Source organism: Schistocerca nitens, chromosome 8 (assembly GCF_023898315.1).
Source record: "Schistocerca nitens isolate TAMUIC-IGC-003100 chromosome 8, iqSchNite1.1, whole genome shotgun sequence".
Taxonomy (NCBI): domain Eukaryota; kingdom Metazoa; phylum Arthropoda; class Insecta; order Orthoptera; family Acrididae; genus Schistocerca; species Schistocerca nitens.
In genome coordinates this window covers 419,169,268-419,183,098 of record NC_064621.1, presented here as the reverse complement: position 1 = coordinate 419,183,098, position 13,831 = coordinate 419,169,268, and the positions used below count along the sequence as shown (strand labels likewise).

General features: G+C 40.5%; 1 protein-coding gene across 1 annotated transcript in view; it reads left to right on the top strand.

The window, feature by feature from the left end:
- Positions 1-13,831, top strand: part of LOC126198559 (myotubularin-related protein 10-B) — a 159,782-nt gene that overhangs the window by 45,423 nt on the left and 100,528 nt on the right. Inside the window, exons 7-8 of the mRNA XM_049934985.1 lie at positions 4,969-5,130; positions 10,211-10,356. Of these exons, the coding sequence (XP_049790942.1) occupies positions 4,969-5,130; positions 10,211-10,356 (308 nt within the window). The remainder of the gene's footprint in view (positions 1-4,968; positions 5,131-10,210; positions 10,357-13,831) is intronic.

The following is a 13,831-nucleotide window of genomic DNA, read 5'->3' as shown; positions in this document are numbered from 1 at the left end:
AGACACCAACCACTTTCTCGAACGCCTGGAATCCTTACCCAATCTGTTACCCCCGGAAACCATCCTTGTAACCATTGATGCCACTTCCTTATACACAAATATTCCGCACGTCCAGGGCCTCGCTGCGATGGAGCATTTCCTTTCACGCCGATCACCTGCCACCCTATCTAAAACCTCTTTCCTCATTACCTTAGCCAGCTTCATCCTGACCCACAACTTCTTCACTTTTGAAGGCCAGACATACCAACAATGAAAGGGAACAGCCATGGGTACCAGGATGGCCCCCTCATACGCCAACCTATTCATGGGTCGCCTAGAGGAAGCCTTCTTGGTTACCCAGGCCTGCCAACCCAACGTTTGGTACAGATTTATTGATGACATCTTCATGATCTGGACTCACAGTGAAGAAGAACTCCAGAATTTCCTCTCCAACCTCAACTCCTTCGGTTCCATCAGATTCACCTGGTCCTACTCCAAATCCCACGCCACTTTCCTTGACGTTGACCTCCATCTGTCCAATGCCCAGCTTCACACGTCCGTCCACATCAAACCCACCAACAAGCAACAGTACCTGCATTATGATAGCTGCCACCCATTCCACACCAAACGATCCCTTCCCTACAGCCTAGGTCTTCGTGGCAAACGAATCTGCTCCAGTCCGGAATCCCTGAAGCATTACACCAACAACCTGACAACAGCTTTCTCATCCCGTAACTACCCTCCCGACCTGGTACAGAAGCAAATAACCAGAGCCACTTCCTCATCCCCTCAAACCCAGAACCTCCCACAGAAGAACCACAAAAGTGCCCCACTTGTGACAGGATACTTTCCGGGACTGGACCAGACTCTGAATGTGGCTCTCCAGCAGGGATACGACTTCCTCAAATCCTGCCCTGAAATGAGATCCATCCTTCATGAAATCCTCCCCACTCCACCAAGAGTGTCTTTCCGCCGTCCACCTAACCTTCGTAACCTGTTAGTTCATCCCTATGAAATCCCCAAACCACCTTCCCTACCCTCTGGCTCCTATCTTTGTAACCGCCCCTGGTGTAAAACCTGTCCCATGCACCCTCCCACCGCCACCTACTCCAGTCCTGTAACCTGGAAGGTGTACACGATCAAAGGCAGAGCCACGTGTGAAAGCACCCACGTGATTTACCAACTGACCTGCCTACACCGTGATGCATTCTATGTGGGAATGACCAGCAACAAACTGTCCATTCGCATGAATGGACACAGGCAGACAGTGTTTGTTGGTAATGAGGATCACCCTGTGGCTAAACATGCCTTGGTGCACGGCCAGCACATCTTGGCACAGTGTTACACCGTCCGGGTTATCTGGATACTTCCCACCAACACCAACCTATCCGAACTCCGGAGATGGGAACTTGCTCTTCAATATATCCTCTCTTCCCGTTACCCACCAGGCCTCAATCTCCGCTAATTTCAAGTTGCCGCCACGCATACCTCACCTGTCATTCAACAACATCTTTGCCTCTGCACTTCCGCCTCGACTGACATCTCTGCCTCAACTCTTTGTCTTTAAATATGTCTGCTTGTGTCTGTATATGTGTGGATGGATATGTGTGTGTGTGCGAGTGTATACCCGTCCTTTTTTCCCCCTAAGGTAAGTCTTTCCGCTCCCGGGGTTGGAATGACTCGTTACCCTCTCCCTTAAAACCCACATCCTTTCGTCTTTCCCTCTCCTTCCCTCTTTCCTGATGAGGCAACAGTTTGTTGCGAAAGCTTGAATTTTGTGTGTATGTTTGTGTGTATGTTTTTGTGTCTATCGACCTGCCAGCGCTTTCGTTTGGTAAGTCACATCATCTTTGTTTTTAGATATATTTTTCCCACGTGGAATGTTTCCCCATATAAAAATGTCCAGTATCATTTTTACTGTACAATATGTAAGCATAATGAAATTAACATTAATATAAAAAAAAATTTAAATCATATTCTAGGAAATGAGTTTTACCTTTCTATTATTTTCAATCTGTATGCTGTATGTTAGAATATTTCTCATGTATGTTTTATACCATGTATATTTGTCGTGTCAAATAATTTCTTTACTTGAATTTTTGTGTATGAGATTGATGGGGAAGTATCATTGCAACAACAGCCAGTAACAAGTCCACAGATTCAAAGAGTCCAAATTTGGAAGAGGTTATCAGACTGCATCATTAATGTACTAATTGTGTAATACAGATCCATTACTGGGTGTGGTCGGGATTTTGTTGTATATGTTCATAACAACAAAAGCCCTGGGGAGCAGTTGTAATGGATCTGGGAGATGTGGTATTTTCTACCGGATTTGTCGATACCAAATTGTAAATGTTTTCTTATATTTTTTGTCAGAATTTTTATTATAATTTGCCTTATTATATGTTAATTTACTTATATTTTTGAAAGTGAAAGCATATTGATTACTATTAGTAAATGTGTCGAATAATAGCAAAGAGACTGATTACAAGTGGAAGCTTGTGTGTTGTGTAAAATATATTTGACGCTGGAGTCGTCTTTGACTGTACTCAGTCGGCAGTGAACTCGTGATGTGTGTTGACGGTAGAACAATGTGAAGGTCGCCATCATAAATAATTTTGAATTATGTTACTATATTTTTATATAAATTATAAAAAGAAACTTCATCCGAAGAAATGGTATTTGAAGCATCAAAAATGAGGCAAACACATTGAACCATGTCATTTCAGCAGCCCACAAAGATGCATTGTGAAATCATACTTCCACTAGACAACTGAAGCCAAGACCAATATCGCCTTGTAAACATTATTCGGAAAAGGTACTGCCACGAAATATACCAAATTTAAGTAAATAAAAAATAGTGAGCATATTTCAACTTTGTGTCTCAGCCGGGAGAGCATATTTCAAACTGAACTAGCAGTAGATGAACTATTAGTTTCATGTGCAATTACTATAATGCCAGTAACAGATTGTATTGAAGGACAGAGCAAAAGCATCGCTCTGTGTTTGGCACTTAGAAGTGATTTGCTTGCAAGGGAACAACAGTTTTGTTATGATAACGAAATGGTACATAGTAATAAAAAGACAGGAAAATAAAATGTGATGATTAGAAAAAAAGTTATAAATAAAAGTTCAATGACCGGAATCAAACAGTGGAAAATGGGGAGTGGGGGTTACACAAGGTGCAGAAAAGTACCGAATTTTTAATCTGAATTGTGATAGAGAAGACTGGAATTTTCTGGAATCCTGGGGACACACACAAACAGATCTGAACAACAAACATGGACATATGATAGACAATATGGTCATGGAGGAAAAACGGTCAGCAGTTCTGACATTAGTAGTTGGAGAGAGAGAGAGAATGAGTTGTTTAGGGCTGTTCACTGAGGGTTTGAATGAAAATAGCCACTGATTATAGTTTTATAGAATTTTTGTGAAAAGAAGAGACTTGAAGAAGTGCACACACAAAAAATAGTAAGAAACAATAGAAAATTTCAGATATATCCAATATTAATTTTTAGCTAAAGTGAACTTAGTGACGGCAGCTCTTCCTTTGCATGCTGCTGCTGTCAGTTTGTTGTCATTTGTCGTAGCCAATCGGGTGATGTGTGGTAGCCAATGAGAGTAGCTTAATCTAATGATTCCTTTTGGCAGAAGATACAAATTGATTACATTTGTTTTCAGTGTGTTGAGCTATTATGAATTTTAAGGTCGGTCACTGATTTTTGTATTTACAGTATTTATTTTATTGTACGTGTTGTGAGTTGCTGAAACCAACAAATATAAATACAAAAAATGAATATTGTAACAGATTGACATGTAACTTAGCCCGAGGTCCACTTTTATTGTTGCAATCACATCCTTGAGTCTCTTATTTCTGAATTTGCTACAATTTCTGAGGAAGTGGTTAACTTGGCATCTAATAGCATAAAATAGTAGCCAACTGTATTCACAAAGCATAAGAAATTACTGATGATTATTGTGTTTGACCACCCACGTTCAACTCATGATTCATGGTATTCAGTTCCCATCATTTGTCACGCAAACAGGTATTAAAAACAGTACCAAATCAGTCAGACACATAAAGTGCCCTTTAACCATTGTTTTTCACCTTTTACGTGTGTGCGAACGTGTGTGTGTGTGGGGGGGGGGGGGGGGGGCGCTTCTGAAATGGACCTTCTACTTATTTATTCTTTTCTGTAGTACCATTGAAGTGTCAGCAACATTTTTCTCCTCCTTCATAAATGTGGAGAAGAAACATATTGCTTGTAAATGTAATGTCATTTTTTCCCCATAATGTCGATGTTCTGTTTAGTGCAACCTGTTATTCGTATGAGTAATTTTTTTATCTCATCTAAAATTTAGATCTGCTGGTAGAGAATAAATACTCTCTTAATTCGTCTTCTCTTCATATAGCAAATCCCCACAACATTATTTCTCTATGGCGAGATCAAATTTGATTAAAATTCAGCATCTGAGTAAAGTGTCATTGAATGTAAAATATTCGTGCAAATTTGATGATTCTCTCATTGAATTAGCAAAGCTACAACTGCAATTATACAGCATGCTTTAGGGAAATTATATAAATCTAAATCCTGATCAACAGATCTTAATTTATGCTAAGTGTCCAATTATTGCCATACTAATCTGTGAAAGATAGTGTAGTGGATCTTCAAAAAGTGAAGGTTTTAAGGAAGGGGAGAAAGAAAAGTGAAATGGAATAGAGGAAAATTATAATGAAGGACGAAGTGGTGAATGTTCAAACAGATTGTGAGATTGAAAGGAGAAATGTCAGAAGTAATGTAACCAATACGGAAATCTGTAGAGACAATAAGGAGTAATGGTGAGATTGAGTGAGCAATGGAGAAAAAAAAATTTTAACTGTCCAGAAATTATTGTTTTAGCTACTACAAAAGTAATTTTGGCTGAATTTTTGTGAATACCTTTGCAAAACTTGACAAAATTGATCAAAAATGTAATTTTTTACAGTTTGCCCATGTGGCTTATAGTACCTGAGTCACTGCCAGACAAGCAGCTGATACGTGCAGCATCACATTTCCAAGGTCATCGCCCACCATTGTGGGTCTGGGGCACTTCAGAAGGCGCTGCTTTGGTGCGCATGGCTGAGCTGCATGCAACTACTACTGACAGGCAAGTAATGTTTCTTCATAATAGTACACAGAGTAAGCACTGACTGCACTGTGTATTTGAGCTTAATAGGTGAATTACTCAGTGTTGTTTTGATTCTCTCAGAGGAACAGTAATCATGCACATAGATCTCTTGTTCATTACAGAGACGGTGAATACTATAGTTTTACTTAAATTTTTATGTATACAATATATGATTAAAAAAGTTAGCCTGTAATGTAGTTTTGCGCATAAGTGACTGGGTAATACTAAAGGAAATAATATAAGAAAAAAATCAGATACGCATTTTTGAGGCATTATGCTTGCCTTTGTCTGTAAAATTATTAATTTATAATATCCAGTTGTGAAAATTTATCTATGTGACCATTATCAAGTGGAATACTGTGAATTTCAACAATAGAGTGTAAGTGGTATTTATGTGGCTCTTACATCATGCCATGGCAGTTAGGCAATAAAATAACTTGCAAATAACAACATATTACCCACATTGTGCTTCAGAACATATCAAAGAGTAAAATATATCTGACTTCTATGTGTGGCAGTATCACATCCGTTTGTTGGATATTTTAGCTACAAGAATGGGTCTACATTAATTAGGAACAAAACTGTGATAATCCTGTTTTGCCACTCCAACCACACTGCACCTCACCACCTGCACCATAACAGAAAGTGAGGCACAGGCTCACTTCGTTATGCGCAGCTTGCCTGCACCGATGCTTGGTAGCTTATGTCTGACCGCCAAGTGGTAGCACAGTCGATTGTTAAAGGAAGCATTGCATCAAGGGTAACATATGCAGTCGACAGACAGCACCACCTTGAGAAACTGACTAAAAACCTACATTATTTAATCCTAGAGGTGGATGCACTTATTTTTGTTCTGTTGTGATTTCGCTCTCTTGTCTCTACTCTTAGGCCTCTCGGTACCTCCTCGGACTTAGCATGGATAGTACTTGCCTTCATTTGGAACTTCTGCTTCTACATCTACATACGTACATAGTCTGCAAGCCACCACATGGAGTTTGTCGGAGGGTACCTAGTACCATTACTAGTCATTTCCACTCACAAATACAGCAAGAGAAAAACGACTGTCTACATGACTCCACATGAGCCTTGATCTCTTTACTCTTATCTTCAAGGTGCTGACACAAAATATATGTTGTTTGATGGCCTGGAGACTCGGCACGAGAATTTCGGAAACTGCGTTATTTATCGGATGTTCAGGAATTGCTGTGGTGAGTGGCTTCAACATGATACGAAACCAAGGTGAAACAACGTCCAGACTTCCGTGGGGTTGGGCAGCCATCCCTCATTACAGATGTCAGACGTCATAGGCTGGGCCGATGGGTAAAATAGTACAGGTGGTGAACTGTGGTGGAACTAACATGAGACTTTAATGCCGGGTGGATACGAGTGTGTCTGAAAACGCAGTGCACTGAACATTCCTAACGATGGGCCTCTGCAGCCAATGACCCATGCATGTGCCAATGTTAACACCATGACATCAGCAATTAAGCCTGAAATGGGCACGTGACCCTAGGCACTGGATGTTACAATTGTGGCAGAACATTGCATGGTCTGATGAATCCTAATACCTTCATCATCATGCCAATGGGAGGGCACATATCCGTCATCTTCCAGGGGAACAGCTCCTTGACACCTGTACTGCAGGACAGAGACAAGTTGGCGGCAGCTCCATTATGCTCTGGGGAACATTCACGTGGCATCCATGGGTCCAGGGGAGCTCTTGCAAGGCACGATGACAGCCGAAGAGTATTATACACTGTTTGCAGACGACATACACCCCTTCATGACGATTATGTTTCCCAACAGCAGTGGCATTTTTCAGCAAGGGGATGCACCATATCACAAAGCCAGGAGTGTGATGGAGTGGTTCGAGGAACACAGTGGTGGGATCCAAGTGTCGTTGATCAAGTATCAAGATTCTGGTTCACTGGCATGTCTGGTGGCCAAGGATAGTTTGTGAGATTGAACATTTAACTGCTGCTGGCCCTAAATGTTTAGGTCGTTGCACAGCAGTGTTATTCTCTGTGGACAGAGCCCTCTCCGGCAAGGGAGCGTGTCGAACTAGATTCCACGGGCACCTTTTGGAAGCTTACAGGTTGGTGGTCGTAGGTGCCTACTCGATTTCCATGCATGGCAAACTACCACTCTAAGATGGTGGAATCGATAGTGTGGGCCCTAACCTGGATCTTCCCCACTGAAGATCTCCCTTGCAGCATAATGATAGACAGCAGGTCACAGTTTATCTCACAGATTTTCAAGATTTTTGTGCACAACATAGTGTCCACGACGTCAGAGCATCCTCCTTTCACCCTCAGTCGAAAGGGGAGGCAGAACACCTTGCATGGACTCTTAAGACAAATGAAGTAGTACATTGGAGACGCCCTAGTGAAAGATGCACTCATGTGTTTTCTCAGTTCTTATAGGTCCAGCTCAGTTGAGAAGATCCCAACTGAACTGCTCTACTGGTGCTAGCCATGCATGGTGCTGAATCCCCGCAGCCTGCCCTGATATCTCCAAGGGCACCGACATCACTGCAATACACACCAGGATCCTCGTTCGAGCTCATTCTTTTGCTTGCCACAAGTGCTGGATTGCAGCAGTCGTTCATGGCTAGTGGAGTAGGAGAATCTTCATGCTGCAGATGGAGGACAGATGGTGGCCTGCCATCGAAATCAACTCCACCCAGGGCCAGGAAATTGGCCTCCACACATAAATCGTGAGCCTTCCTCTCTCTATGGATTCAGGTCCTCACCTTCTCCATTCTTGGGACCCTTCTCTGATTCTGCCCCCACCTCATACGCTGAGTACAATCTTGCCTACTTCACCCTTCTCCAATGGTTTTTCCAGCCCTATGCACCAATGTCAGGGCCCGGGTGTGGACGAAATTCAGCAGGAAATGGTGGTGCCAAATGGTCAGCAGATTACGTACCAGCCAATTCCTACTCCTACCCTCCAAGGCACCGGATTTCTTCGTGGATCCAGCTCCAGTATCAGCATCCATGGTCATCTGCCTGTGTTGGAGCCATCACTGTCAGGCTGATTTTTGGACTGTGGAGGAAGGACGCTGGGTTTGCACCATCTCACAGTCACCCTGCCAAGGGTAAAGAATTGTGGAAACCTTCTATTACCATTCCGATTGCACCAGCACCTCACCGGTCATTACCATAACAGTACGCGAGCTGCTGGCTCAACTCATTAAGATTCAGCTCATCGGCACCCAGCAGCTCAGATCTGGCCACCAGTCAGTGGCATTGTCAAACATCAAAGGTAGCATTGCATCAAGATTGGCACATGTAGCAGATGGACAGTGCCACCTTGCGGAACAGACTGGCAATGTACAATATAATCCCGGAGCAGAATGCACTCATTCTCATTCAGTTATTGTTTGTTCCCATCCTCACTTGACTCTACTTTTGAGACTCTCCGTATGGACTCAACCTGTCGTACTTGGACTTTGTACAGAACTTCTAAACAGTTTTCTCATTAAAGAGATTTTGATATTATTGGTGCATTTATTTTTATGTGTAGTTACTTCAAAGACTATGCGTATCATAAAAATTGCATAAATTATAAATGCTGTTACTGTTTTTATCATCTTTTACATAAATTGCATCAAACCGCTGCTCGTGTACATTCTATATATGACAGATGAGGCTGTTGATGGAAAAAACACATGCACAGATTGTATTTTTCGTGTGCTATCATCAAAGGTCATACACTACAGAGTAAACATATGCTGTATGCTTAACTTAGTATCATTTCTAAATTAGTTGACAAACATCCTGTGTTAGAATACAACTATATGAGTTAGGAAGGGAATGGGAACTTCATTTAAGGTGTGGTGTAATAGAATATAAGTCATCAGCTTTAAAATACTTTAGAGTAACTTGATTGCTCTTAAAGTCCAGCAAATGTGGCAGTAATTATCATATATACCACATTACTCATGCATTCATTGTAACAGAGGTACTGAATATGAATACAATTGCATGTACAGACAATATAAGCACTGTAAATTGCATAATAAAACTGTAAGGTACTAAGCCTTATACACACTGAAGTTTCAGTGGCTACAGTGATATTGTTATTGTTTGCTCTTTCCCACTGTCTCATAGTCTGTTACACGCAGATAAGAACTGCCTCATGATTCATCTACTTGGAAAGATTATTCAGGAACTTGACTGAATATAGTATGGAAATTGATGCTATTTTATGTGGTTACTACTATCATGAGTCTTGCTCGTAAGTGTGACAGTGTATCAGAAGCCATTCATTTTGAAAACTTTCTTTGATCCCTAATAGTTATATGCTTATTCATGACCAATTTACCAAACACTTACAAATAGTACTTAAATATTCTATAACACACACTGCTGAAAACCGTGATCTACACAGGGCTGGTTCAAGAACTTTTATCCACACAAGCTACTTATTATTTGGCATCCCCCCCCCTCTCCATTTCCCTTGTATACTTACTCATCACTTATTCATTGCCATATACACTGCATACAAATCTTGCACTTCCACTCAGCTTAGTACCCCATGTGGCCAACACTAGTTGTGACATGTCCTGTAGAGAAATCTTCTAGTTTTGGTGTCCCTCTCAGCTCTGTGCCTCAAATGGCAGCTTATGTTACTTGGGCATTAAGCTGGCCCAGGATCTATAATATCTATAATAGTTCTGTCATTTCTGGACCACCTACAACTTCTGTACAATGTTGACAATGAAATTTTTAGCCTGGTGCATACAGTTCTAGCAGAAATTTGTTGGTAAGCATGTTAGTATCAATATATTTGTTACCAAAGTATAAAATTTGAGTTTCCAAAGTCATCTAAAAAGCATCCACTACGAAATATTGGATGCTAATATTAATATGATACGTGCCCAGTTTATTGTTTCCTCTCCTCACTTTTGATGTCAGTTGATAGTGTAAAAGAATTGTTGCATTTGGTTTACAATGATATTTATTATTAATGTTTTGATTTTGTACTGAGGTTTATGCTATTTCGTCTGTTTATTAGTAATAATTCATACAATCTCATATTACATTACATTTAGAACTCAAGAAAATATAATGCTGGAGCAAGTTCGCAAGTCTCATCCTGGACGACGAGTACCACACGTGCTGGAGCTATCACGGGAAGTTCCCACTCCAAAGGAGCTACAGACAAGTTATTGTAAATTGCGAGAACTTTGTACACCAGGTGCGTATAATTGTTTGTCAGCAATCTACTTTTTGTAACAGCACATGACTTTTTCATTCTACTGAAAGCCAACCTATAATTGAATGTGATCATAACAGTAAATTCTCTCTCTCTCTCTCTCTCTCTCTCTCTCTCTCTCTCTCTCTCTCTCTTGCCACCCCTCCTCCACACACACACACACACACACACACACACACACACTGCACACATTGTAACTTGTAGGGCATGCATGCATGCATTTCATTGTATTTTTGCATGTCAGTTGTGATGCATTTATACAATTTTGTAGGTGAATTTAGCCTTTATTTGCTTGATTAGAGAGGTAATTGCATGCACAGAAAATTAATAACTAGCAAATATAGTAGAAATTAGCAGAAAATTTAGGAATAAAAAAAGACCACTCACTGAACAGCGAAACCTTGAGTCGTCAACAGGCACACACAGAAGGGATAGAAAACTTGCTACATTTTGGAACAAATCATTTGCAGAGTTAGAGCACGCACCCCCTTCCCCCCCTCTTTTTCACACACACACACACACTCACCTGTGCAACTAAATTCTAGCCCTATGTAAAATCACTGAGTATATCAAAGGCTTTCATCCAGTCACTCATTGACCAGAACAGGGTGGAAGTTGAAGACAGAAAATGAAAGCCGAAGTTTTAAATTTTGTGTTTAAGAAATTGTTCATGGAGGAGAATCATACAAAGCATACCATTGTTTTACTATTGCAAGGAGTCCCATATGGATATCATAGTAATAAGTATCCCTGGCATAGAGGAACAACTGAAGAGTTGAAAATAAATAAGTCGCCAGGTCTGGATGAAATCCCACTTTGGCTTTACAAAAGAGTACTCTACAGCATTAGCTCCATACTTAGCTTGTACTATTTGTGAGTCTCTTGCCCAGTGCAAAGTCCCAAGTAACTGGAAAAAGGCACAGTTGACTCTGTATACAAGAAGGGTAAAAGAATGGACCTGCAAAATTCGGACAGATTTCCTTGACATTGGTTTGCTGCAGAGTCCTAGAACATATTCAGAGTTCGAATATAATAAATTTCCTAGAGGCCAAAAAGCTCATGCCAATGAATCAGCACAGATTTAGAAAGCATCACATGTGTGAAGCTCAGCTTGCATTTTCTTACATGACATACTACAAGCTATGGATGAAAGGCAGCAGACATATTCCATATTTCTAGATTTCTGAACAGCATTTGATATGGTTGCCCACTGCAGACTGTTAACGAATATATGAGTGTATGGAATAAGTCCCCAGATATGTTAGTGGCTTGAAGACTTCTTAAGAAATAGAACCCAGTATGTTGTCCTCGATGGTGAGTGTTCATGCGAGGCAAGGGTGTTGTGACAAGTGCCCCAGAGAAGTGTGGTAGACCCGCTATTATTTTCTAGATGAATAAACGATCTGATGGACAGGGTGGGCAGATATCTGTTGTTTTTTTGTTGATGATTCTGTGGTGTGTGGAAAGGTATTGAAGATGAGTGACTGTAAGATAATACAAGATAACTTAGACAAAATTTGTAGTTGGTGTGATGATTGACAGCTGGCTCTAAATGTAGAAAAATATAACTTAATGAGGATGAGTAGGAAAAACAAATCCACAATCTTAGAGTACAGCTTTACTAATGTCCTACTTCACACAGTCACATCATTTTAATATCTGGGCACAACGTTGCAAAGTGATATGAAGCTCCGTTAGAGCTGCTGATTGCCTAGGTAGAACTATCCATGACAAAAATCTTCCATCTGGTGAGCAAGATGGTGAAATACCCTCAGACCTCAAGAAGAATATAATAATCTCAATTCCATAGAAAGTAGGTGCTGAAAGGTGTGAAAAACTATCAGTTTAACAAGTCATGGCTGCAAAATACTAACACGAATCCTTTACAGAAGAATGGAAAAACTTGCAGAAGCCGACCTAGGGATAGATCAGTTGGGATTCTGGAGAAATGTATGAACTCACAAGGCAATAAGACCTAACGACCTCTCATAGAAGATAGATTAAGGGAAGGCAAACCTACGTTTGTAGCATTGGTAGACTTAGAGAAAGCTTTTGACAATGTTTACTGGAATATATTGTTAAAAACAGTCTTGGTTGCAATTTTAGGTCCCCCGCCCAATGACGCATTTCGTGTTATTTAGGCATCTTCTGGTTATCTTTTCTAGATGGATGCGAGAGGCACCCCTGTTAAGCACTGGTTTGCTGTTATGCCAGATATGGACTAGAAGAATTTCTATTGACTGGATACTCTCTTTCAAATTCTAAAGGTGGAAGGGGTAAAATACAGGGTGTGAAAGGCTATTTACAATTTGTACAGAAACGAGATGGCAGTTATAAAGGTCGAGGGGCACGAAATGGAAACAGTGGTTGAAGGGAGTGAGCAGGTTCTAGCGTATCCCCGATGTTCAATCTGTATATTGAGCAAGCAGTAAAGGAAACAAAAGAAAAAAATTGGAGCAGGAATTAAAGTCCCGGGGGAAGAAATTAAAACTTTAAGGTTTGCCGATGACAATTCTGTCAGAGACAGAAAAGGACTTGGAAGAGCAATTGAATGTAATGGACAGTGTCTTGAAAGGAGGATATACGATGAACATCAACAAAAGCAAAATGGAATGTAGTCGAATTAAATCAGGAGGTGCAAGATAATCAGCTTATGAAATGATTCACTTAAAGTAGTAAATGAGTTTTTCTGTTTGGGAAGCAAAATAACTGATGATGGTTGAAGTAGGGACGATATAAGATATAGACTGGTAAAGGTGAGATAAGCATTTCTGAAGAAGAGAGATCTGTTAACATTGAGTACAGATTTAAGTGTCAGGAAATCCTCCTTGAATTTTATGGAGTGTAGCCTTGTATGGAAGTGAAACATGGACAATAAACAGTATAGACAATAAGAGAATAGCAGTTTTTGAAATGAGGTGCTACAGAAAAATGCTGAAAATTAGATAGGTAGATCATGTAACTAATGAGGAGGTACTTAACAGAAATGTGGAGAAGAGAAATTTGTGGTACAACCTGACCAAAAGAGGGGATCAGTTTGTAGGTCACATTCTGAGTCATCAAGGGATCACCAATTTAGTACTGGAGGGAGGCGTGTAGGGTAAAAATCATAGAGTGAGACCAAGAGATGAATATAGTAAGCAGATGCAGAGGGATGTTGGTTGCTGTAGTTACTCAGAGATGAAGAGGCTTGCACAGGATAAACTAGCATGGAGAGCTGCTTCAAACCAGTCTCTGAACTGAAGACCACAACAAAACACCTTACTAACATGTTGTGGAGATGCAGTTGTGAGAGAATCCTGAAATAGTGATTTCTTAAGTTTATTAATTGAGAAACTCGGGACAAGTAAGGAAAATAGCTTATAAAAAAGCACATCCTTGGTTAAAAACAACAACAACAACTTGTGATGCTGATAGATTTGTTACCGGTAGATTTGAACAACAGCAAAGTTTTATG